This window comes from Zootoca vivipara, chromosome 14 (assembly GCF_965207765.1).
Source record: "Zootoca vivipara chromosome 14, rZooViv2.hap1.1, whole genome shotgun sequence".
Lineage (NCBI taxonomy): Eukaryota > Metazoa > Chordata > Lepidosauria > Squamata > Lacertidae > Zootoca > Zootoca vivipara.
In genome coordinates this window covers 44,733,547-44,759,333 of record NC_142597.1, presented here as the reverse complement: position 1 = coordinate 44,759,333, position 25,787 = coordinate 44,733,547, and the positions used below count along the sequence as shown (strand labels likewise).

At 50.5% G+C, this 25,787-nt stretch overlaps 1 protein-coding gene across 1 annotated transcript in view; it reads left to right on the top strand.

Annotated features, from left to right (window-relative positions):
* The window catches only part of ANKRD13B (ankyrin repeat domain 13B), a 31,286-nt gene extending 8,449 nt beyond the window's left edge, over nucleotides 1-22,837 (top strand). Inside the window, exons 2-15 of the mRNA XM_035140162.3 lie at nucleotides 4,846-4,981; nucleotides 8,382-8,506; nucleotides 9,241-9,286; nucleotides 9,830-9,973; nucleotides 10,766-10,955; nucleotides 12,406-12,472; nucleotides 12,694-12,775; nucleotides 13,647-13,711; nucleotides 15,053-15,183; nucleotides 15,315-15,472; nucleotides 16,979-17,137; nucleotides 18,374-18,537; nucleotides 19,304-19,380; nucleotides 21,460-22,837. Coding sequence (XP_034996053.3) covers nucleotides 4,846-4,981; nucleotides 8,382-8,506; nucleotides 9,241-9,286; nucleotides 9,830-9,973; nucleotides 10,766-10,955; nucleotides 12,406-12,472; nucleotides 12,694-12,775; nucleotides 13,647-13,711; nucleotides 15,053-15,183; nucleotides 15,315-15,472; nucleotides 16,979-17,137; nucleotides 18,374-18,537; nucleotides 19,304-19,380; nucleotides 21,460-21,682 — 1,767 coding nt within the window. The 3' untranslated portion in view covers nucleotides 21,683-22,837. The remainder of the gene's footprint in view (nucleotides 1-4,845; nucleotides 4,982-8,381; nucleotides 8,507-9,240; nucleotides 9,287-9,829; nucleotides 9,974-10,765; nucleotides 10,956-12,405; nucleotides 12,473-12,693; nucleotides 12,776-13,646; nucleotides 13,712-15,052; nucleotides 15,184-15,314; nucleotides 15,473-16,978; nucleotides 17,138-18,373; nucleotides 18,538-19,303; nucleotides 19,381-21,459) is intronic.
* Nucleotides 22,838-25,787: the final 2,950 nt, after the last annotated feature.

Sequence of the window (25,787 nt, the reverse complement as noted above, 5' to 3'; positions counted from 1 at the left end):
CGGGGGAAAGTCCAGGAAAATCTGGATGTAAGGCAGTCTGTGTCAGCAGCGCCTTTTTTGCCATTTCCCCCTAAAAATAGCTCCAAAACAGATTTTTTTAAAAAATATATTTTTGGGGGGGGGGGGCCAGGCAAAATAAATAAATAAATAGCTCAACAACTTTTCTGTCCAGAATTTCACTGTTTGAAATGTGGCAACCCTAGTGTACATATTCTGGTTTCCTCGCCTCCCAAAGGATACTGTAGAGAGTTGGAAAAGATTCAGAAAAGGGCAATGTAGAATAATAAGGGGATGAAGCAAATCCCCTATACAGTGAAATCTCGGTTTATGAACACCTCGGTTTACGAATTTTCGGTTTACCAACGCCGCGGACCCGTCTGGAACGGATTAATCCACTTTCCATTACTTTCAATGGGAAAGTTCGCTTCAGAAGTGGAGAGAGAGAGAGAGAGAGAGAGAGAGAGAGAGAGAGAGAGAGAGAAGTTTTCCTCCCTCTCTCCTAACGTTAGGACTCGGGGACATCTCAATGAAGGAGAGGCCTATCAAAGGGCTCCTATTGTGCTCTGGTCTTACTTGTAGGTCCCCCCCCCCCGGCATCTGGTTGGCCCCTGTGAGAACAGGATGCTGGACTAGACGCGCCATTGGCCTGATCCAGGAGGTTTTTCTTATGTTCTTAGCCAAAGCAAGCTTTGGTTTTTTAATATACTCAGGACCTTGAGCGAGCACAAGTCAGTTCTATGATTGTATCGTAATCAAGCAATTCCATTTTGAAGAAATGAAGGACTTTCCACACATTAGATTCTTTGGCAGATACCTTTTTAGACATGTACCTAAAAATCTATAATGCGTCGAATTTGCACACATATATATTATGCGGGAGTGTTCGCAAAGGAGATAGAATGGGGTGACAAACTTAATGTGTGAAATGGCCCTAAGGCTATAATCGTAGACAAACTAGGATGTGGAGAGAGGTTATTGCAGGCATCCCCAAACTTCGGCCCTCCAGATTTTTGGCCTACAACTCCCATGATCCCTAGTTAACAGGACCAGTGGTTGGGGAAGATGGGAATTGTAGTCCAAAACATCTGGAGGGCCGAAGTTTGGGGATGCCTGGGTTATTGGCTTGTTCTTTGTACTTCAGAGAACCGTAGAGTTGGGAGGGACCCCGAGGATCATCTAGTCCAACCCCCTGCAATGCAGGAATAGGCTTCTGCCCCATACGGGGATCGAACCTGCAACCTTGGCGTTATCAGCACCCTGCTCTAACCAACTGATCACTTGTTTTTGCTGTGCATTTTGTGTTCTCATTTTGTATTTCCATGTTACGAACCACCCTGCGATCTTCGGATGAAGGGCGGTATACAAATTTAATAAAAAATAAAAATAAAAATAAAAATGCAATTCTGTGGTTGCACGTATTCTCATATTGTTGGGGAGTCGGCCCCTTTGAGCAGAGTGAGGCTGACTTCTGAGTAAACAGGTAGGTGGTGGCCGAGTGACTCGGCTGATGCAAACACCACGCAATCCTCTGTCCGCAGATTTGTATAGTTGCCTCCTGGTACCTGTAAAAATGCAAATAAAGCACAGCTCTTTTTTTGGGGGGGGCTCTGTGGCACGGCAGGGGGGCGGGGAGGTGGAGAAAAGAATCGTTTGTTTTCTGCAAAATTTATCCTCTGCCTTTTATCACCAAGCATCCTTCCCCGGGGGGGGGGGCAGCTCTCAAAAGAACGCAGATCCGATGCAGGCAAGAAGGCAGCCGTCAAAACTGTGTCACGACACAGAACAAACGAGCCGGGATGGATGGCAGGGGTCTGCCCCTTGGCAACTGTCTCTCGGAAAGCTCGCCCCTGAAACTCGGCAAAATGTTTTCCTTTATGCTGCAGCCTGGAATGCTAGCAAGCTCCCATTATTTGCAATTAACAAGCACAAGTCTCGGAGATTGTCGCCGCCTCTTTGCGGATCCCCCCTCGAGGGAACCGTATCCGACACCTGCCCTGGCAGGATTCGAACCCTGAGAGAGGCAGCTTGGCTCTCAGGAGCCTCGCACCATTGGCTGTTGTCCATCTACTACCAAGCCAGGCTCAAGGTCTTTGTATTAATTTACAAATCCCTGAGCAACTTAGGTTCAAGGTACCTTGTGAACCGCAGTGATATCACTGAGATCACATGCAGGAACATTGTAAGTCATTCCCCAAGTTGGCAAGGTCTTTTGACAGCATCAAGAGACTGAGCCTTTACTGTCATTGGCCTAGTCCTGTGGAACCCTCTGCCACTAGAAATTCTGAGAGCTTGTATTTCGCTAGGCTTATGCAGGCATTTAAGAAGACATATTTCCATTATCTCAGGTGTCTCAGACATCGTAAATGCTGCTGGTCCAAACAAAGTTGTTAACGAATGTTGTAGATATTGTTGTTGGAGGATGGATGGCGGCTAACAGATTGAGGTTGAATCCCAACAAGACAGAAGTACTGTTTGGGGGGGACAGGAGGCGGGCGGGTGTGGAGGACTTCCTGGTCCTGAATGGGGTAACTGTGCCCCTGAAGGACCAGGTGCGCAGCCTGGGAGTCATTTTGGACTCACAGCTGTCCATGGAGGCGCAGGTCAATTCTGTGTCCAGGGCAGCTGTTTATCAGCTCCATCTGGTACGCAGGCTGAGACCCTCCCTGCCCGCGGACTGTCTCGCCAGAGTGGTGCATGCTCTAGTTATCTCCCGCTTGGACTACTGCAATGCGCTCTACGTGGGGCTACCTTTGAAGGTGACCCGGAAACTACAGCTAACCCAGAATGCGGCAGCTAGACTGGTGACTGGGAGCGGCCGCCGAGACCACATAACACCGGTCCTGAAAGACCTACATTGGCTCCCAGTACGTTTCTGAGCACAATTCAAAGTGTTGGTGCTGACCTTTAAAGCCCTAAACGGCCTCGGTCCAGTATACCTGAAGGAGCGTCTCCTCCCCCATCGTTCTGCCCGGACACTGAGGTCCAGCGCCGAGGGCCTTCTGGCGGTTCCCTCGCTACGAGAAGCTGATTTACAGGGAACCAGGCAGAGGGCCTTCTCGGTAGTGGCGCCCACCCTGTGGAATGCCCTCCCACCAGAGGTCAAAGAGAACAACAATTACCAGACCTTTAGAAGGCATCTTAAGGCAGCCCTGTTTAGGGAAGCTTTTATGTTTGATGGATTTCTGTATTTTAATGTTTTGTTGGAAGCCGCCCAATAATAAATTATTATTATTATATTATTATTATCCAATAGATGATTTATCTCTTAAGACAATGTATGCTAAAATTTCATCATCTATCAGTTGATCCAAAGTCAATATGCCCACTTCCATCCAATTTTTTCATATCACCATCTTTCCCCCAATTTTTAAAATTGGGTTTCCCCACAAAGTCAATTTTAGCATGGGAAAAGGTGTCTAATCTTCCTTAACTTTCTAACTGGCATAATTGTTTCCAGAGATTCACAAGTTCTAACGTATTTTGATCCTAATACTGTCCGTCCAACTGAAGGTGTTATTATATATGTGCTTTCCAAAGTTGCCCAGATCAGAAAATTGATGACAGTTGTTGCCTTCCAGTATTTAATATATGGCAATAAGTAAGCATATGATATAGCTCCATATTCGGAATACCAAACCCTCCTTCATTAAGTTGTAATTGCATTTTCTGTAAATACATTATTGGAGTTGAAGAACCCCATAAATATTTTCTAAACAAATAAAATTGCCAAAGGGTAAAGTTTAATGACACCGATCTATCAATATCTGAAGAAACCTTGTTATATATTTTATTTATATTTCATTTTACTAACAGTTATATCGTTTGGTATTGTTGTTGTTTAGTCGTTTAGTCATGTCCGACTCTTCGTGACCCCATGGACCATAGCACGCCAGGCACTCCTGTCTTGCACCGCCTCCCGTAGTTTGGTCAAACTCATGTTCGTAGCTTCGAGAACACTGTCCAACCATCTTGTCCTCTGTCATCCCCTTCTCCTAGTGCCCTCAATCTTTCCCAACATCAGGGTCTTTTCCAAGGATTCTTCTCTTCTCATGAGGTGGCCAAAGTATTGGAGCCTCAGCTTCACGATCTGTCCTTCCAGTGAGCACTTGGGGCTGATTTCCTTAAGAATGGATAGGTTTGATCTTCTTGCAGTCCATGGGACTCTCAAGAGTCTCCTCCAGCACCACAATTCAAAAGCATCAATTCTTCGGCGATCAGCCTTCTTTATGGTCCAGCTCTCACTTCCATACATCACTACTGGGAAAACCATAGCTTTAACTATACGGACCTTTGTCGGCAAAGTGATGACCTTTTGGTATAGACATACCTAAATGGATTCAGAACAAATGCAGAACTGATACTCCTTAAATGGATGGGTGACCAAATTTTCACCAGATTGGAATCAATTAGCTCTCTTTCCACCCTGGACCAGTTAATAGAATATCCTGATATTTTAGTAAAGGCACCTGTCATTTGCATCCACATGGGAATAGTAATATGAGGCATAAACAGAAGACTATCATCTGTAAATAAAAACAGTTTATATCCAACTGAAATATATACTGCTATATAGTTCTCCCTATGTTGTCTCTTAACGCAAACCAAGGTTTCCACGCAAATATTGAAAAGCAAGCGTGAAAGTGGACTTTCTTGCCTAATTCCTCTAAATTGTGCGGGAGTAGCCGACAACATGCTTGTATAATATTCAGTGCTTCTGTCCAGAAAGGTGTTTTTTTTTGCAAGCTGTCGATTCCACGGGGCACCGAGGCAGAGAAGAACCGGGGGAAAGCGAAGGGTCCTCCCTGCCCCAAGGATACTGACCTCATCCTTCCTTTCTCCTGGCAGGTGGATATCGAACAGCTGGACCCCCGAGGGCGCACCCCCTTGCACCTAGCCACCACCCTGGGGCACCTAGAGTGCGCCCGAGTCCTCCTGCGCCATGGGGCAGACGTGGGCAAGGAGAACCGCAGCGGCTGGACAGGTGAGTCTCACCTCTTCCGCCTGGGAGTTGAAATCAGCATTGTGGGGGACAGGGAAAGGCTGCCAGTTTGTTTGGGCCAGCCTGATCCGCACTGGCTGGCAGCAGCAGGCCAGGGGAAGGGCCAGGAAAGCATACCTGCCAAGTTCCGGCCTGAGAAATAAGGGACTGGACCGGAAGTAGCAGACCGGAAGCCGCGCTGCCGCCATTTTGGAACTGGGCAGAGCATGCTCAGAAGCGACTTTTGATGCTGCTCTGCCCTGTTCAAAAATGGCCGCCGCACCAGAAGTCGCGCTGCAGCCATTTTGGAACTGGGCAAAGCAGCATCAAAAGTCGCTTCTGAGCATGCTCCGCCCAGTTCCAAAATGGCCGTTGCGCCAGAATAAACCGGGGGAAAACAAAAAAAAATCCGGTTTTTTTGGCTGGGAACAGCTGGAAAAACGGGGGTTTCCCGGGGAATACGGGAGACTTGGCAGCTATGCAGGAAAGGGGTGGGCCCGATCTGGCCAAAATGAAGTACCACCCCCTTGATTGCAGTGCTTGTGCATCAGTCTTTCCCATTGATATAGTGTTCTAGTCTGGCTGGATCAGTGCACAAGCCACAGTTGTGCATATGCTTACTCAGAGGTAAGCCCCACAGGCGGCTCCTCAATATCTTGCTATTTATCTATTTATTGCTTCATCATCTTTATTATCGTTTCAATATATCACCCTTTATCCAGTTATCCCAGGGCAATGTACAACGTTAAGAATATAATTTACGCAGCACAATAATAAAAACATAACACTGAGCATAATAATAAAATAATCGCAATAGCAGTCCTTCCTACATTTGACAGGCCATAAGATTATTTAATGGCCATAGGCTTGGGTCAAGAGGGATGATTCTGCCTGGCACCAAGATATGTCATGATGGCGCCAGGTGAGCCTCTCTGGGGAGAGCATCCCGCAATTGGGGGGCCACCACAGAAAAGGCCAGGTCTCATGTTGCCACCCTCTGAGCCTCTCTGGGCCTCAGATGCCAAGCGCATGGTCTGTTTGTGCCTCTCACTAGCTCGACTTTACACCTTCCACGAGGGTTTTTGCCCACCTGGGAATGGGTCCCTGAACTCTGTCCATGCCTCTTGCCTTGCCTGGACGGAGGACAGAGAGAAGTGTGCAGGTGTAGAAGCCAGGCTCCTGTATAAAGGTAACGTTTGCATGTGTTGCCCCGTCCACTCTTGGAGCCTCTGGCCACGCCCACTGTGGTCGTGTGGCCCCCAAGGAGCTGCCTGGAAGCGAATGCGGCCCTTGAGCAGAAAATAGTTCCCCACCCCTGACGTAGGCAGTTAGCTGGGAGTAAGTCCCATAGAACGCAGCAGGGCTTCCTTCCGAGTAAATTTTCCTGGGACGGCGCCACTGCCTTCCTCCACCAGGGCCCATTTACTGCCCTAATTAAAATGCCTTTGCCTTTTTGACGGGATGTAAGCTTTGATCTCTTTGCCGGCCCTACGGCAATAAATATTTGATTTGTCGCTTTTACAAATTCATTACGTGGCTTTGTTTTCTTTCTTTCAACCTCTCGCGACTCTGTGGTTTTCCTGATGTGGGTGGGAGTGTTCCTTAACTGCTTTGAAAAATTATTTAGGGAATTTGCCATATGAAACATCAAAACCACCGAGGTGTCCTCGGCATAAATGGGGCCTGTCCTTCCAGAGATTTTGCCTCCTATAATCGCTTCCAGCTCGGCTACCAGGATGCTGAGCCAATCATGAAATTAACGCACTTGGATGGAATTGCGCTCCTCTGCTAAACGACAAGCCTTGAAACAAGCAGGCGGAGCTAGATTTCTCCAAACCAGCTTTTGCTCTCGTTGGACGGCCCGGTTCAACCACGGCTGATGTGCAACCTGTTATTAATTCACTGTTTCTCTATTTTAAACAATGGGTTTGTTGGTTTAACTTCTGACCAGCTTTACTTTTCACTTTTTTGCTTTGCGGTTTACTTTATAATAATACTTTATAATAATAATAAATTATTATTATGAAGAGAAAAACGGCTACTAGATTTTTAGAAGACATCTGAAGGCAGCCCTGTTTAGGGAGGCTTTTAATGTTTAATAGATTATTTTATTTCATTTTTTTCTGTTGGAAGCTGCCCAGAGTGGCTGCAGAAACCCAGCCAGATGAGCAGGGTATAAATAATAATTTTTATTTATTTATTTATTTATTGATTTACCGTTTCCTCTAAGGAATTCTTTTTTAAAAAAATAATAAAAATTTTATTATTATTTTTTTAAAAAGGCACATAAAATTCCAACACATTTTAAAAAGATATTTCTTTTCTATTTTTTTATTTCCCAGTCCATTTTCCATGGTGTTTCACTTATCTCTCCTTTGGTGTTTCACCTTATCTTAACTCTTTTTAATATCATAATTATCTCAGCACAATACCCTCCAAGGAGTTCAAGGTGATGCACACTAGTTTCCCCCTCCTCGTTTAATCCTCAAAACAACCCTATGAGGTAGGCTGGGCTGAGGGGCAATGAAGGACCCCCCAAGGTCACAGGCAGTGAGTTGGCTGAGTGGGGGGATTTGAACCCGGGTCACTCCAGGTCTTTTCCTGCGGGGGCGGGGTATGGCAGGGAGGTGAATGAATTTAAGGACAGCAAGGAAATTCCTTTCATCAGAGGTGGGGGGCCCACATTCCCACATCAGTGGGCGGGGCCTAGGGCAAAAGTGGGCGTGGCAACAAAGGTAAATGCTACCGTACCTTTGTACAGGGAAAGTTGGGAGTTTTCGGCATAGACCTGCCCTCACTTCTTCATCCAGGAAGGGAATGGAGGAATGGACTCGTTCTAGGCAGGCAAAAAGCAATCAAGGAGGGGCGGAGGGGCCTAGAGAAAGTTTGCAAGGGCCAGACAGACAGGGGTGCAGGGCCACATTGCATCCTGGACCAGAGCCCCCCCCCCCCAGCCCACCCTGCAAAGGCGAGCTGGTTTATTATGATGTCAGCTGTCAGGCACTTCATCAGATGTGTGAAGTTTGCAGGGATAAATTCTTTATATACATTGGTCTGACCCCATCTGTGTCCGGTTCTGGGCACCTCAGTTTAAGAAGGATATCGACAAGGTGGAAGGTGGGCAGAGGAGGGTCTGGAAACTAAGCCTTATGAAGAAGGGTTGAAGGAGCTGGGTCTTTTAAGCCTGGAAAAGAAGAAACTGATAGGAGATGGGATGGCCACCTTCAAATATCTCAAGGGCTGTCACATAGAAGAGGGGGAAAGCGTGTTTTCTCCTGCTCTGGAGGGTAGGACTCGAACCCATGGCTTCAAGTTGCAAGAAATGAGATTCCGACTAAACCACGGGAAGAACTTTATGCCAGATGCCCCCCCCCCCGACTCTCCTTTGCTCTTCCCTCCACAGTGTTGCAGGAGGCGGTGAGCACCCGGGATCTGGAGCTCGTCCAACTGGTGCTGCGTTACCGCGACTACCAGCGGGCCATCAAGCGCCTGGCCGGCATCCCCCTCCTGCTTGAGAGGCTGCGCAAGGTACGCAGGGGGACTTCCTTGAACTCGTTGCCATCGTCATCCCTAAGGGAGAATAAAAAAATACCCTCCTGGTTGTCTCGGCTGCCTGCGGTTTTCTGGATTGTAACTCCCTCAGGGCAGGGACCTATAGCCTTTTGTCGGAAATAAATGCATCCCCTCCCTCCCCCCCCCCCGTTTACCCCTGCCTCTGTTTCTCCTCTCTTCCTCTATTGGACTACAACTCCCACCAGTGCCAGCCAGAGTGGTCCAAAACAGGGTTGTGATGGGAGCTGGAGTCCAGCACCGGTGTAAATGTTCCCATCTGTTAATTCCTGGGGGTTAGAGCTGTTGTTAAAGGCAGAGGAGTCCGGGGTGGTTTAAGAAAGTTGGCAATTCTAGTTGTACGTTTAAATGAATGAATCGGGGAGAGAGAGAGAGAGAGAGAGAGAGAGAGAGAGAGAGAGAGAGAGATGGGCTAGAGTAGAGCAGGCATCCCCAAACTGCGGCCCTCCAGATGTTTTGGCCTACAACTCCCATGATCCCTAGCTAACAGGACCAGTGGTCGGGGATGGTGGGAATTGTAGTCCAAAACATCTGGAGGGCCGAAGTTTGGGGATGCCTGGGCTAGAGGCCAAATTTTCAAGCCTCATACTGAGAAGATTGGGCAAGGGCTGGGCCAGGAGTGAACCCAGGCATCCGGTGTCCCTTTGACCTCTGTAGCCCTTGACCTTTGACCTCTTCTCTCCTTACACCAGGCTCAAGATTTCTACGTGGAGATGAAGTGGGAGTTTACGAGCTGGGGTATGTTTGCATGCAGAATAATAAAAATAATAATAACAACAACAACAACAACAACAACAATAAATATAACAACATTAATAATAACTAATTTGGGTTCATTTGGGGGTGGGTGGGCTCCCCCTCCCATCATTGAAATAAACACGCTCCCACCTCCATCCTGCAATCTAGCCCTTGTCCCCCTTAAAAGTGTGCCCAGGTGAATGGGTGATATCAGCGTAATTGGGGTTTATCGTCCACCCTCAGTGCCTTCTGTGCATCCTTGGGATAATTCAAGAGCACCTCTGAACATGCACAGAGTCCTTCCCCCCCCACTTTGGGGTTTCCAAGCCAGGCTTTTAGGGGGAGCTTTGAGCCATGGCTGGGATCCCTCTTTGCCCCAGCGGACAAGATCTTTATTTATATAGACGACTGCCCCATTAAAAACCAGCAAAAATACACAAAGCCATGCAGCCAAAACAAAATAGAAAAACGGGCAGGGTAAATTAGGGGACGACCCAGAAGCTCCGACCCCTAATCCTGCCTCTCTTCCCCTCCCCTCGGCAGTCCCCCTGGTCTCCAAAATCTGCCCCAGCGACACGTACAAGGTCTGGAAGTGTGGGCAGAACCTCCGAGTGGACACGACGCTCCTGGGCTTCGACCACATGACATGGCAGCGTGGCAGCCGCAGTTTCATCTTCCGAGGACAAGGTGGTTGGGAGCTCGGCTGAGCCGCTTCGCGTCCCAGGACCCCGTAGGGAAGGGAACTTGAGGAAGGAGGAAAATTCAGGGGCCACTCTTTCCCGTTGCGGAAAGCCAGTGCTTTTGGGGGACCACAGGAGTGCATGGTTCTGAAACGGGGCACAATGATATCGTGACGAGTTGTATAAAATATGTATTGGTTGTATAGCTGCTCTGTATTTCTAACCTGCTCTAAGGGCCTTGAGGCTGCAGGCACCTGCCTGCGGCCTCCACAACAACCCTGCGAGGTAGGCTAGGCTGAAGGGTGGGAAAAAGCTTGTTCCTGACCTGCGTGCTGCACAAGTTGTATTAGTGCAACTGGCAGCTTTGCTGCTGCAATTGCTACAATTTGTGTGGGGTTTGTTTGTTTTTTGATACTGAGGGGTATACACATTATCAAAGCAGCAAATAATTGGGGGGTTGGGTTGCGCCCTATGGTGGCTGGTGCCCTTTGGGGACAGATGGGGCAGAAGGCAGAGAGCCCGACGGCAGGTGGCACCAGAGCCAACTTCTGTTTTGTCCCCGTCTTCCTCCTCCCTGCTAAGTTCTCACGGAGACTGAGGAGGAGGAGGAAGCTAGCAGCCCCAGAGACTGGCAGGCAGCAAAAAGGCAGCTGGGTGGGGGCTGGCTGAGATCAGACTAGCAATGGTGGGGCAGTGCCTTGTTTTCCACTGGTTTCCCCTTTGGCCAAGCCAGATTGTCAGGATACACCCCTCCCAGAAGGGCACCGGTCATTTCTCTCTCTCTTCCTCTGCCCCGCAGACAGCAGCGCCGTCGTAATGGAGATTGACCACGACCGGCAAGTGGTCTACACCGAAACGCTGGCGCTGGCCACCCATGACCGGGAGGGACTCCTGGCCATGGTGCAGCCCACGGAGGAGCAGGTGATGGGTCGCCTCCTGGCCCCCGTGGTCGCCACCCAGCTGGACACGCGCAACATTGCCTTTGAGAGGTGAGCCAGGATCGCATCCTCTGGAGCAGGGGGGGAGGGAAACCTCTGCCTTGCGGGCCAAATGTAGCCCTCCAGGACTCTTCCCCAAGCCACGCCCTCTCCTTAGCCACGCCCCTTGCCACCCCTCCTTCACCCTCTCCTTGAGTGTTTTCGCCTGATCATTCCTCTTTGCTGGGCTGGAAGGAGCAGGGTGTGGGTGTGTCAGTGTCAGGGTGGGTGCCGGGAGCAGCTCAGCCACAACGCACAAGGTGTCAGTGAAGTTGACTCTTTAGTCAAAGAAACAAAACAGCGCAGGCCTAGTGGTCACAGCACATCTTCCCTTGCCCCAAGGAGGCAGTTGCTCCCTAAATCTCTTCTTCTCCCAGGTCTTGCCCAAGCAGTCTGAGGCTCCTTCATCTTGCCTGTCTGCTTCACCCTCTTCATACCTCTACTGGTTCTGCGTGAGCAGGGGGAGATGAGCTGCTCCCTGGCTTCTTCAGCAGCCTGCCTCATCTCTGCCTCTTGACACCCCCCCTCCTCTCCAGCCTCCACTTATGCCTCTGATTCTGGATTTCTCTTGGCTCACTAAGTCCTTACCTCTTCAGCTTCCGACACCCCGTCCTCCTCCCTCTTCTCCCTCTGACCAGTCATTGTCGTCTCACCACCAATCCCCTGACTCTGAGCCCTCTTCCCTTGGGGGCTCCTCAAGTGCTGCCTCCCCACACTCCTCTGCATTCATCCAGTCCATGACGACAGAGTAGAAGCTCTCCTACTGAAGAAAGGGAGAACTTTCAAGCATTGCTCTGCCTTTGAGATCTGGCCCCTGAGAGGCTGCCCAGGAGGACATGTGGCCCTCGTTTTGAAAATGTTGGGTTGGGTTGAGTTGCGAGAGCCCCCCTTGTAGGGATCTCCAACCAACGTCTCCTCCAGCTGATTGCTTCCAGAGATGATCCAGAGATCCATTCTTCTCTGGAGAAGAGAAGGTTAAGGGGTGATATGATAGCCATGTTCAAATATATGAAAGGATGTCATATAGAGGAGGGAGAAAGATTGTTTCCTGCTGCTCCAGAGAAGCGGACACGGAGCAATGGATTCAAACTTCAAGAAAGAAGATTCCACCTAAACATTAGGAAGAACTTCCTGACAGTAAGAGCCGTTCGGCAGTGGAATTTGCTGCCAAGGAGTGTGGTGGAGTCTCCTTCTTTGGAGGTCTTTAAGCAGAGGCTTGACAGGCATTATGTCAAGAATGCTTTGATGGTGTTTCCTGCTCGGCAGGGGGTTGGACTGGATGGCCCTTGTGGTCTCTTCCAACTCTACGATTCTATGAAATCGCACCCAAGACTGGGCTTCACCTGGCCTCTCCCCATCTTCCTCTTTGAACTGGACCCATGGAGTTGAGTGGTGATTTATTCCGTGGCCGGGTGAGAGAGATAAGCTTCCCCTCTGCTGTTGTGTCACCTCTCCCTTCCAGGAACAAGACGGGTATTTTGGGCTGGAGGAGCGAGAAGACGGAGGTGGTGAACGGGTACGAGGCCAAGGTGAGGACCGGCCGGGGCGAGTCTCTTCGTAGGAGAAGGGTCCTTTGAGCAGAGAGAGTAAGCAAAGGACCATACAGTCAGGGTGATGGAAGCAGAGAGCTTTACCGCTGAAGACGAGGAGCTTGAAGCTGCCGCAGGGAATGTTGGGGAGCCAGGGGAAGCTGTGCTTTCCCAGAGCCACCGGCAGCAACCTTTGGCATTTCCCCTGCCTCCCTCTTCAGGTTTACGGGGCTTCCAATGTAGAGCTTATCACTCGGACGCGGACCGAGCATCTCTCGGAGCAGCACAAAGGAAAAACCAAAGGTAAGCCTTGCAGGCGTCTTCCAGGGTGTACAAGGCGGGCAGAATCCTGATACCCAAGAACCACACTGCCTCGGTCTAGAGCCTAAACTGAGGGCGATTCGGTGGATTTGCGGTGGACAAACCAATTGCCAGTCCAGTTGAAAGTCAAGGGCTGTAGCTCAGTGGCAAGTCCCAGGTTGCGTCTCCAAAGGCATCTTCAGGTAAGACAAAACCCCTCGCTGGGAAACCTGGCGAGCCGCTGCTGCCAGTCAGTGCAGGCAACACTGGGCTTGATGAGACCAACTCAGCCCAAGGCAGCTTCCTATACATATGTAGATGCTCTACCGCTGAGCTGCGGCCCGTTCCCAAAGTCTCAGAGCTGGGTGAGGGCTGACGACCGAGAGCATTGAGGAAGGCATTGAGCATTGAGAAGAAAGATATAAAAGGAGAGGAGGGATGTACAGTCAATAGAAAAGAATATAAATAAAGGAATAGAGAGATATAGCAGGAAAAGTGATTAGGAGAAGGAAAGCGTGCCGTAAATAGTAGGAATAAATTTTTTGCTTCTGTTTTTTCTATTTTTGTTTTTTGCTTTTTTATTTTTTTCTTTCATTTTTCATTATGTAAGCCAATTATTATGATTTTGTATTTATCAGTTATATTATGTTTGATGACTGGATTTGAAACATTTATGATTTATATGATTTATTCAATCTTTATGTTGAATGAGTGGATTTGATATATATGATTTATATGATTTAATGATTTTGTAAACATTTTAAAGATTAATAAAGTATATTTTTAAACTCAAAAAAGAAAAGAAAAGAAAAAAGAGGAAGGCACAGCTTCCCAGCCTGGGAGAAAGCTCTTCTGATGTGTCTATCTTTTACAGGCGGGAAAACCCCTCTCCAGTCCTTCCTGGGCATTGCCGAACAACACGTGGGCCCCAACAATGGGGTGAGTAATAAGTGGGGGCAGCAGGTATGGGGGACACCGCACCTCAGAGGCCATTTGAAGGCTCCTTTTGTTGTAATACTGTTTTGCTGCACAGTTGGAGATCTTCAGACCGAGATGTGGGTCTCTAGGCTACTTTGCTTGGCCTATGGGACTCTTCCCAGGCCACGCCCCCTGCACTGACCAGGCCCCTCACTGCCCCTTGCTTTGCCCCATCCTGGAAAGGTGTCCTTGAGCTCTGCTAACGGCTCCAGGATAGAGGACAGAGAGGGGGGCTGTTTGTGTAGAAACCAGCCTGGTCCATGAAGGTAAAATTGGCATTTCTTGTCCCACCCACTTTTGCCTCTAGCTCCACCAACCTCTGGCCTGTGGCCCCCAGAAGCTTGTCTGAAAGGCAGGGTGGCCCTAAGGCTGAGAAAGGCCCCTGTCCTTTTTTCAGCTTTTATTGCTGATGACGGTTCCCTTCATTCATTCATTCATTCATTCATTCATTCATTCATTGAATTGATATCCCCCCTTTTTTCTCTAAGGAGTGCAAGGAGACGTGAATAGTTCTCCACATCTCCTCATTTAATCCCCATAACAGCCCTGCGAGGTAGGTTAGGCCGAGAGGGATTGACTGGTCCCAGGTCACTCAATGAGAGCTTCACGGCCAAGTGGGAAGATTCGAACCCTGGTCTCTCTGGGGTCCCAGCCCGACACTCTAACCACAATGCCTTCACTGGCTCGCTGTCCCCCTCGTAAGGTGGGATAAAAAGGATCTCAAACAGAAACCAAGGTTTGGCGAAGCAACAAAGCCCCCCTTCTTAAAATACCCTTCCTCCAACCTTGCCTTGGTTTCCCAAACACCGTCCCCCACCCCACCCCCTAAAGTGTCTGGAGTGCCGACATCCACCCAAAGTCCTCCACTAGAGTTTAAGGAGGATATTGACAAGGTGCAACATGCGCAGAGGAAGGGCGACCTAAATGATGAAGGGTCTGGAAACCAAGCCTGATGAGGAACGGTTGAAGGAGCTGGGTATGTTTAGCCTGGAAAAGGAGACTGAGAGGGGATAGCATAGCCAGCTTCAAACATCTCAAGGGCTGTCACTTGGAAGATGGAACAAGCTTGTTTTCTCTTGCTCTGGAGGGTACGACTCGAACCCATGGCTTCAAGTTACACCAGGGAGAACTTTCTGATGGCAGAAGCCGTTCAGCCACAGAACGGACGTCCCCTGAGGGTGACGGACCCTCCTTCATCAGGGGTTTTAAGCAGAGCTTGGCTGTCCATCCGCCTGGGATTGTTCAGCTGCGCTTCCTGCATTGGAGGGGTTTGGACTCGATTCTCTCTCCCCCCCCCCCCAGGCTCTCATCACGCAAACGCTGAGCCACGCCAACCCCAACGCCATCACGCCGGAGGAATACTTCAACCCCACTTTCGAGCTGGGCAGCCGGGATATGGGGCGCCCCATTGAACTCACCACCAAGACGCAGAAGTGAGGCTGGCTGGGAGGGAGGGAGGGGGATCCTCTTTTGGGTGAGGTGGGGGTGAAGGACAGCCCAGGGCTCACTGTCTCTCCCCACCCCCCACCCCCGTCGCCTGGGCTTCTCTGTCTCCCTCCATCAGGTTCAAGGCAAAGTTGTGGCTCTGTGAAGACCACCCTCTCTCGCTGGCTGAGCAGGTGGCCCCCATCATCGACCTGATGGCCGTCAGCAACGCCCTCTTTGCCAAACTGCGGGACTTCATCACTCTGCGCCTGCCCCCGGGGTTCCCTGTGAAAATTGGTGAGGAGACCCCACACACACACACCTGGGCAGATCTGGGCTGGTTGGTCCTTGTCCTTAATGCTTGTGCATTGCAGCGGGTTGGGCGACGTGACTCTCGAGGTGCCTTGCAACTCGATACGATACGATACAATACGATACGATAATCTTTATTGTCATTGTCCCATGGAGAACAGCGAAATTAAACATCTACATCAAGCTTTCACAACCATCAACATAGTTACCCCAAAAAAACTCTAATACCCCTCCTGATTTACCCCTTAAAACTCTGATGCCCCATGACTGAATACAGACCCTCCCTCACAGACTGCCTTTCGCTGCGTTCAAAACTGAAATTGGTCTTGGATAGACCAATTTGGGCACCACAGTTCAAGAAGGATACTGACAAGCTGGAACGTGTCCAGAAGAGGGCAACAAAAATGGTCAAAGGCCTCAAAACAATGCCTTATGAGGAATGGCTTAGGGAGCTGGGTATGTTTAGCCTGGAGAAGAGAAGGTTAAGGGGTGATATGATAGCCATGTTCAAATATATGAAAGGATGTCATATAGAGGAGGGAGAAAGGTTGTTTTCTGCTGCTCCAGAGAAGCGGACACAGAGCAATGGATTCAAACTACAAGAAAGAAGATTCCACCTCAACATTAGGAAGAACTTCCTGACAGTAAGAGCTGTTCGGCAGTGGAATTTGCTACCAAGGAGTGTGGTGGAGTCTCCTTCTTTGGAGGTCTTTAAGCAGAGGCTTGACAGGCGTATGTCAGGAATGCTTTGATGGCGTTTCCTGCTTGGCAGGGGGTTGGACTGGATGGCCCTAGTGGTCTCTTCCAACTCTACGATTCTATGATTCTAAGAGGCTATTTCTCAGGTGGCTAGCCCTGGTCTTTATGAAGGCAGAAGCTGAAAGAGATCATTTCCAGGATGTACACTGTCCTGCACAATATCTGCAGTTTTCTTATAGCACCTGGAGGAATAGATCAACGACTTTACGAAATGCTCCTTTCACTCCGAGCAAGAGACCCAACTGGGTGATCTGCAGCCTTTCCACTTCCCAGAAATCATGGAGTTGGAAGGGGCCCAAGGGTCATCCAGCCCAACCCCCTGCAGTGCAGGATTCGTGGCTAATTCTGGGCAGGCAGGGCCTGTAGACAACACTGAGTATGTTAAGATTCGTGGCTTGAAATGCAGAGAGGTCATCATCCCCTCTGTCCCCGGCTGCGTTTGGAGCTGCATTTACACAGAGGTTTTCTCATCAACATAGGGAATGGAGATGTCACACCCAACATGCAGGGCTGTTCTTATTCTTTTCCACCTGCAACACTCTCCCATCCCTCAAAAAATCCCTATTCACAAACCTGTCGTCTGCCCCACTGGAGGCGCACTCCTTTGTCTTCAGAGACAGATAGACGCCAACCCAGATAGGCATGCCTATTCATTTCGGTGGCTCTACTCTTGAGTAGGAGTAACGTTCTATAAAACAACTAGTCTTTCTCTTTCTCTCCCCACCTGGCTAGAAATCCCCATCTTCCACATCCTCAATGCCCGCATCACCTTTGGAAACCTCAACGGCTGCGATGAAGCCGTGGTCTCGATCCGAGGGGCCGGCAGCCCCGGCAGTGACGCCCCGTCGCCAGGCAGTGATCGCTCCAGCATAAGCAGCTCCAGCTCTCTTGGTATGTTGGGGGGGGGGTAGAGGAGGAGGAACATAAGGGGAACCTGCTGGATCAGGCCCATGTCCCATCCGGTTCAGCCTCCTCTTCTCCCAGTCGCCAACCAGATGCCCCAAAGCGAAACCCACAAGCAGGACTTGAACACAAGACCCCTCTCCCCCTCCTACAGTTTCTAGCAACTGGGATTTAGAAGCATCGCCGACTCTGTGTGTGTAGACAGAGCAGTCCAATCCTCTTATAAACCCATCTTGGTTGGTGGCCGTCACTGCCTCCTGTGGGAGGGAGTTGCATAGATTAGCTATGTGCCGTTTGAAGAAACAGCTGGGAGCCTTTGGAGGGGGGTCCCCTCAGCTGTATGAGGCACGAGGGGAATAGATGTAAAGGGGGGCTTTTAAAGAGAATGGGGGGGCATGAAGCAAGATACAAAATCCTCGATGCACCCAGAAGGAATCATAACACCACTTAGGGGCCACGTGCCCAACATTGCTTCAGAAGTTTCAGAAACAAAACAAAAATTATAATAATCAGTGCAGTTTGGAAACAAGTGGTTAAAACCTCCTCCTCCTCCTCCTCCTCCTCCTCCTCCTCCTCCTCCTCCTCCTCCTCCTTCTTCTCCTTCTCCTTCTCCTTCTCCTTCTCCTCCTTCTCCTTCTCCTCCTCCTCCTCCTCCTTCGGTGATCCCTCGTAGCTGAGTAAGATTGTCTTCCATAAACATGGTTTTAACAATGAGTCTATAAGTGACTGTGGAGGCCAATTCTGGATCCACACGTCCTTCCACAGTGGGGACATGGGTTTCCGGGCGGGAGTTGATCCCGGTGTGGATCTGCCAAGCGTGCCTTCCTCTTAGCACGTTTCTCCCTTGCGTCCTGAGTTCGAGTTTCTTCAAAGCCCATGACACCTTTGGTAAAGGCTGTTCTCCGCTGCAGTCTTGATTCAAGTTGGCGTCTGACCGTCTCCAAATACGGGCAAGAATCTTGCTCCTTGGTCTCGGGAGCTATCCTGCAAAACCTGATTCCAGCAAACAGAAAAACCACCTTCCAAAACCCAGAGCAGACCCATAGCGGAGGAAAGGGCAGAAGTCCGAGGCCCCATTTGGCAGAGCATTGGGGGGGGGGGCGCAGGTACATTTTCCAGGGAGGGGGGGGAGGAAGCAGAGCAGGCCGTGATCAAGCGAGACATCTTTGGCAGGGGTGCTGTGCTGTGGCTTTGATCCTCTCCGCCCCCCCCCCCCGCCCCCAGGCTCCTGCCGATGCTATGAGATGGACCCGTCTCTGTTCGAGGCCCCGCAAGGCTACAGCGTCATTGGGACCCATCCGGAGCCCCTGCGGGGAGAAGATGACGACGACCTCCTCCAATTCGCCATCCAGCAGAGTTTGCTAGAAGCTGGGAGCGAGTATGACCAGGTGGGCTTCTCCTTCCCTCCCCTGTTCCCGGAGCCCGGAGCTGTAGGGCTCGGGGGGGATCTGTTATTCTGCATGCAGAAGAGTCACTGGCAGACCCGCCCCCCCCCCCCGGTGTCTCAAAGGACCTCCAGGAGCCTGGCTGGTGGGGAGAGCTTTGCGTAGGGGAGCTGTTGCCATTCAGGGGAGAGCGAGAGTAATCTGCTAAATCGAGGCTGGGGAACCTAGTGAGAACCTTTCAGTGGCTGCACACCAGACATGGCTCTCATCCGTATGTGCATTGCTCCTTGCAGGCAAGCAAGAGGCTGCTTTGGTTGCAACAATGAACTATGATTTGCTGTGACATGCAGTGGTCCTGGGCTCTCACACACTTCCCTCTTTTCTTCCGGTGCATCTGTTTCTGTATGCAACGACCCTTGCATACAGAACCCTAAACTGTGGCTTGCATGCCTGAACCCTAAACTGTGACTGATCTTACAGTTTAAAAGAAATGAGCCAGCTTCAGAAACCGTGGTTTCGGCAAACCACAGTTGAACAAAGTACGCTTAAGGCTAGCCATGCTTTGTTTGGATTGGGACGTAACCCTAAACTGTGGTTAGCTGAAAAGGGAAGCGGAACCTTCCCGATTCTTCCGCTCATACGCAGAACGCTAAACTAAAGTACAAAAGCAGGCAGAAAGGTGAGGGTGCAAGCTCTCAGGTGCACCGAGAAGCAAATGTCTTCTGCGTCCCCCCCCCCCAGCAACCTCACCTTCTCTCGTCCCTTGCAGGTGACCATTTGGGAGGCCTTGACTAACAGCAAGCCAGGCACCCACCCCATGTCCAAAGATGGGCGCAAAGTCGACAGGTAAGCGCAGGATGCTTCTGGCAAAATCCCTTCTCCATTTCTGGGGTCTCCACACCAGGGGCGGGGAAACTTCACCCAGGTCGGATCTGATTTGGGTTTCTTTAACAGAACCCCCAAACCAGAACCAATTGCAAAAGATACATTGGGGGAAACTTTTGAGAACAGAGTGCCTCTGAGCTCAGGGATCTGTTTTCAACAATGGGCTCGTGCCAAAGTCCATTTCCCGTTAGCAAAAGATTGGTTTTTGATTCAGAGACCTAACTGGACCATGGCGGGTGGAGTGAGGCACTTTTTGGGTGTTCCCACTGCTGTTTGTCTCCCAGTTGTTGACTCCCAGTTGTTTGTCAACATCCACAAAGTGCCTTGTTTTACTTTAAAGCAGGGGTCCCCAGACTTACCGAGCGGCGGGCCGGTGCCCGCCGCGCCGACCGCGCGGTGGGCCGGATGGCAGGGGAGTGCGCGCGCAGCGGGCCGGAGGGCGGGGGAGTGCGCGCCCGTGCGCATGCGCACACGGGCGGAAAAAAAATCGCCGAAAATCGCTTGTGCGCATGCGTATGGGCCTCCCCCGACCCGGAAGTGCACCAGAAATGACCTCTTCCGGGTCGGGAGAGGCCCGTACGCATGCGCACAAAGGATTTTCGGCGATTTTTTGCCGATTTTTTAGAGCGTCGCTGCGCCGCGCGCCGTGAGAGCGGGCGGCGGCAGCGGGCGGCGGGGGTCGTCGCGGGCCGGATTGGAAGGCCGATTGGGCCGCATCCGGCCCGGGGGCCGTAGTTTGGGGACCCCTGCTTTAAAGGCTTGGCACATTTTATTATGGCCCCAAGTTTTTGTGGACCAGAGTCCACTTCATTCGTAAAAGAAGAACATCTTTTATTACGGTATAAGCGTTAAGAACATCAGAAGATCGAACTGGCAAAATTGTACTGTATAGGGAAGGAGAAGCATTAACCTTCTTAAGTGGTTACTGGTTTTGTATTATAATATGTTGAAATAGAGAACTATGCACAGGGTTGTATTTTTCAAGGTTGTCTTAGAATCATAGAATCGTAGAGTTGGAAGAGACCACAAGGGCCATCCAGTCCAACCCCCTGCCCAGCAGGAAACACCATCAAAGCATTCCTGACAGATGCCTGTCAAGCCTCTGCTTAAAGACCTCCAAAGAAGGAGACTCCACCACACTCCTTGGCAGCAAATTCCACTGCCGAACAGCTCTTACTGTCAGGAAGTTCTTCCTAATGTTGAGGTGGAATCTTCTTTCTTGTAGTTTGAATCCATTGCTCCGTGTCCGCTTCTCTGGAGCAGCAGAAAACAACCTTTCTCCCTCCTTGGTGATAGATTTTCTTGTCCACGGCTGGTTGGTGGGTGGGATCCAGCATTCAGTGTAGCAAACGTAGTAAAACTGTCCATTCTCGCATCAGAAGAGCCTGTTGGGACATCTCGTTGGCCACTGTGAGAACAGGATGCTGGATTCAGAACCACAGAATCATAGAATTTGTAGAATTGGAAGGGACCCTGAGGGTCATCTAGTCTTTGCAATGCAGGAATATTTTGGCTTGGCCTGATCCTGCAGGCTCTGCTCTTTAACGCTAGCTGTGGAATTCAGCTTTTGGAGAAGATCGTTTTCATTTTTAAGAGACGAGTTCCTAGCCCTCATTATTCTGTGAGAACAGGGTGCTGGACTCGATGGGCCCTCTTTGGCCTGTTCCAACAGGACTCTTCGCGCATCCTCACAAAGTGAAATAAATCGAAATCTCTGTATGTTATACAGTGGTACCTTGGTTCAGGCTTGGCCCCTGAACAAATCGGCTCCCGAACATCGCAAACCTGCAAGTAAGTGTTCTGGTTTGTGGACATTTTTTGGAAGCCGAACGTCCGTTTTGGCTGTCGGCATTGTTTCTGGGGCCAATCAGAAGCCGTGCCTTGGTTTGCGAACATTTTGGAAGTCAAACGGACTTCCAGAATGGATTGAGTTCGGGAACCAAGGTACCACTGTAATTCCATTCAGGTAGCAGAATAAGTCTTCCCTTGGCCGATATCTTTTAACTGAATAAGTTACCTCTCTTTCCTTTGTTCCCCCAGGACGCCCCAGCACACGCCCCCGCTCCGCCCCACAACCCCACAGCAGCCCCCCACGGCACCCACGGCGGGCAGGGGGACCAGCCACCCGCTGCCCAGTTACACAGAGCAACTCCGCCTAGCCATGGAGTTATCCGCAAAGGAGCAAGAGGAGGCCGAGCGGCGCACGCGGCAGGAAGAGGAGGAGTTTGAGCGGATCCTGCGCCTCTCACTCACCGAACAGTAGCAGAGCACCCCCCCACACACACACCCAGTGATCCGGGAAGGGGGGGCTGCGTGATGGTGGGGAGCTAGCAGCAGCCATGCACAATCCCCTACCCTGCCTCCAGGTGGCGCCAGAGCTCCGCGGACTCTGAGGACCCCCCCTTTCTATTCTCAGCCATGCCAAGTGACTTATCAGCAAGAATTTGGGGTGGGGGGGCCAGGAATTGAATTATTTTGGGGGCGTGGCATAGAAATGCTGACCCGACTGGGGAGGCGCAAATGGGTCCCACCTCTCCAACACTGAGCCATTTAACAGCCCTCCCCACTCCTTTACGGGGGTGGGGGGTGGGCGGCAGGTAAGTCTCAACGAACTGGAGGTTTTTGCACGGCGGAGGCACTTAGGGGAGCAAAGGGGGGGGAGGAGAGAAGCAGAAATTGCATCCTCCCCCCCAACACACACACACACTCAAAACACTTCATCCTTGTTCCTGTGCAGCCTGCCAGACTTAGCTGGGTGTCTTCCCCATCCTGCGGTGGGCAGGATCCGTCCTCACGGTTATGCATTGCCCATGAAAAACATCCCACCCTCCCAATGGGGCTGTGGCCAGGGGCAGGGGGGGGCGCGGCTGTGTGTGTTTCTGCAATTCTGGGCACCAGCAGAATATAGCAAAGGGAGCGGAGATGAATATCGGGCCAGAGTGGATATTTTGGGGGTGGGGAGTGCTATGCAGCAGCCGCTGGCCTTGGAAGTTGGGGGGATTCGTGGGTGGAAAGAGGAGCTGTTTAACGTTCTACGTTCCCCGATCTAACTTAACCCACCAACCTAGATGGCTTTAAAAGAGAACTGGGCAAATTAATGGAGCAAGCTCTTCTCATGTTCTTAATACAGCCGTATCTTGGTTCTTGAACGGAATCCATTCCGGAAGTCTGTTTGACTTCCAGAAACGTTCGAAAACCAGGCTGTGGTTTCAGGAGCTTCCTGCACTCAGATCGGAAGCCCCATCAGATGTCTGGGTTCTAAATAACTTTTGCAAAACGGAACACTCACTTCCGGGTTTGCGGCATTCGGGAGCCAAAACATTTGAGAACTAAGCTGTTTGAAAACCAAGATACAACTAATGATAATATTTTTTAAAAAAATTATATCCCACCCATCTGGGCGGCTTACAGCATATATAAAAACACAACAAAACATCAAACATTAAAAAAAAACCCAGAGTATCTTATACAGACTATAAATAAACCATTAAATCGATAGAAAGCAATAACAATAATAACCCCCCCCAAAAAAAAAACCTCACCAACTGCTATTAGATCTGGGAGGAAGACAGAAGTTGTTAGCTCTGGCGGGGGGAATTTAAAAACAGAAAATTTAAATGAATTGGAGCCATTGAATTGTAGAGTTGGAAGGGACCCCAAAGGGTCATTTAGTCCAACCCCCGCGATGCAGGAGTCACAGTTTAAGAATCCAGATTATGGAAAATTAGCGTTAGACAGGTTTAAACACGTTCTCCTCAAGTGCCGCTTAATCTCTCCAGCCGCAGTCTTCAAAGCAGCCTGCGGGGCTGCTAATGATGTACAAACTAACTAACTAACCAGGAGAGAATTTAATGTCCTATTTAGTTCAGGCTAACAGCTTTCATTTAAAAGCAGCAAGGTTCTAGCCCTCATTGGCACCAGAGATACCGTACATGTGGATGATGGGCCGGAAAGCAGTGACTTCTGTGTGTGTTTGGGCTGGGGGTGGAAGACAGGTGGAGTCCGTGGGGCTGCTCACGGAGTAGACCATTGAAATTAATGGACCCAAGTCAGTCATATCTATACGCTCCAATGGGTCTACTCTGAGGAGAGTCAGCTTTGAGTACAACTCCTTGGTTCCAGCGCCATCCAAAATGTATTAATTTCTTCCCCTTGCCTGGGAGAAACCATCAACGTCACAAGCGGGGTGGGGGGGAGGAGAATAAAATGGCGGAATGGATAGGTATTATATTTATATTATTATAAGGGAATCATCTACTCCAACCTCTCTTGCAATGCCAGAATTGCAGCAAGGTGTTGGTTTAAGTTTAAAACGTTGCACACCTTGATGGCAGACAGCCTCCCCCCTCCCGGCAGAGGGTCTTCCCTTTGCATCTCTTCACGAGCTTTATTTTTACTTGTGCTTGAATCAGAGCAGGAAAATCAGTGCACAGAGAAGCAGGAGATGATTGGCAAGGAAGGACAGTGGTGGGTGGGGCTCGGGGAAAGTGGGCGGAGCAAAGGATGCCAATTTTACCTGTCTTCACTCTGCTCTATCCATCCAAGAGGGCAGGACGCATTTCCAGGCAGAAATCTTCAAGCAGGGGCAGTTAGGGGTGGGGGCTGTAGGGAGAGGGTGGGGCCTGGGGATTAAGGGCCCAAAAGAGAGGTGGGGTGTGGTGGGCCCCACTTTCAGCCCTGCATTTTGTAAGTCCACAGCGCTGGGACAATTTAACCTGGAGATAAATTCTAGGTTATTTTAATTTGAAAACTGCAGTTCTGCTAGTACCCTCTGCTCTCCAGGACCAAGTGCCCTTGCGAACCCCGCTTTTCCAAAACCCAGATCTCTCCTGCCTGATTCCGGACCCTCCCTGTTTGGTATCAATGCTGTATTGCTGTTTTTGCCTAAACATGGCTTCCAAACTCCAAAGGGAGGGCAAGGGAAACCTTTTGCTAGCTCTGCCTAAGTGCCAGGCATGGGGGGGGGGGAGGAAGCCGTGCCCCCCAAGCCCGGGAAGTAGGGAAAGCTTTCCTTGACATCTCAAGGGCTCCGATCGCCGTCTACAGCTGAGTCCGTGTAAATGAGCAGGTTGATTTTGAAGGTGGAGACATGTGCAACTTGGTGCACCCTAGCAGCAAAGAACTGTAGAGTTGGAAGGGACCCCCGAGGGTCATCTAGTCCAACCCCCTGCGATGCAGGAATCTCAATGTGATCATACACGCCAGGTGCCCATCCGAGCTCCGCTTACAAACCTACCAGGAGTCTGCTCTGCCGCCATTTAAGTTCTTCCTGATGTTGAGTTGGAATCTCCTTTCTCGTAACTTGAAGCCATGGGTTCGGGTCCTCCCTTCCGGAGCGGCAGGAAACAAGCTTGCTCCATCCTCCATGTGACGGCCCTGAACCTGCCTCACTGTCCTCCGCTCTCCCACAGACCCCTGCCCCAAACTCTTTGCTTCTTTTCCTCTTTGAGACAGAGCTCGGAAGTTGGCGGGCGTCACAGTAAACCATGGTTTACTGAACCAGGCCAGTGGTTTTGAAGTGGAAGGTTTCAGCCATGAACGCTGGCTTTACTGGCTTCAAGGGAGGGGGTTGTACGCTGCAGCTAAGGGTTAGCTCCAGTTCTTATTCCTCCCCCCCCCTTCTCCCTGAAAAACACACCTCCCCTGGTGTAGCCCCACTAGAGCGTCTGAGGCTCTCTGAGGTCACGACAACCCCCTGTTGTTCAATGGTGCTAACCTACACACACATACACACACACGCCTCTTCCTTGTCCAAAACTTTTGCCAGGCAATGGCGGGGGGGCCAGGGATATGCCTCTAGGCCTAGTTCTCGGACGTGCCCCCACCTCAACACCCCATCGAGACAAGACAAATGTGTCGTGCACAGTTTGGGGGGTGGTCTGGGGTCGGGGGGGATGTATGTGGCTCTTTGGAAAGGATGTGGGTCCTTAACCCCCATGTGCCAGGGGGAAGCCACACCAACCAGCCCGCTCAGGTGTTACCTACACAGAGACACAAAATAAAACCTCGTGAACCTTCGCTGTCTCTTGCCTCCATCCTTTTGGTGTCTGTTGGGAAAGGGTGGTAGCTCAGTGGGTTGAGAGAGGCTCCGCAACTCTGAATCTGGGACCTACCATGGAGCTACGGTTTAAGAAGAAGCTCTTTCGTTTTATTTCTTACCTTGCTGAAATCCTGTGGCAGAGCTCCCTCGTGGTTTGTTCCCCCATTTTATCTTCACAACCACCCTGCGAGGTAGCTTAAGCAGAGAGCAACCCACCTGAGGATGAGCTTTGTGGCCGAGCGCTGATTCGAACCCAGCCCCTCCTGGGTCCAACCCTGTCCAATGACTACACTGCCCTGGAGGCTATAGAATCATAAGAGTTGGAAGG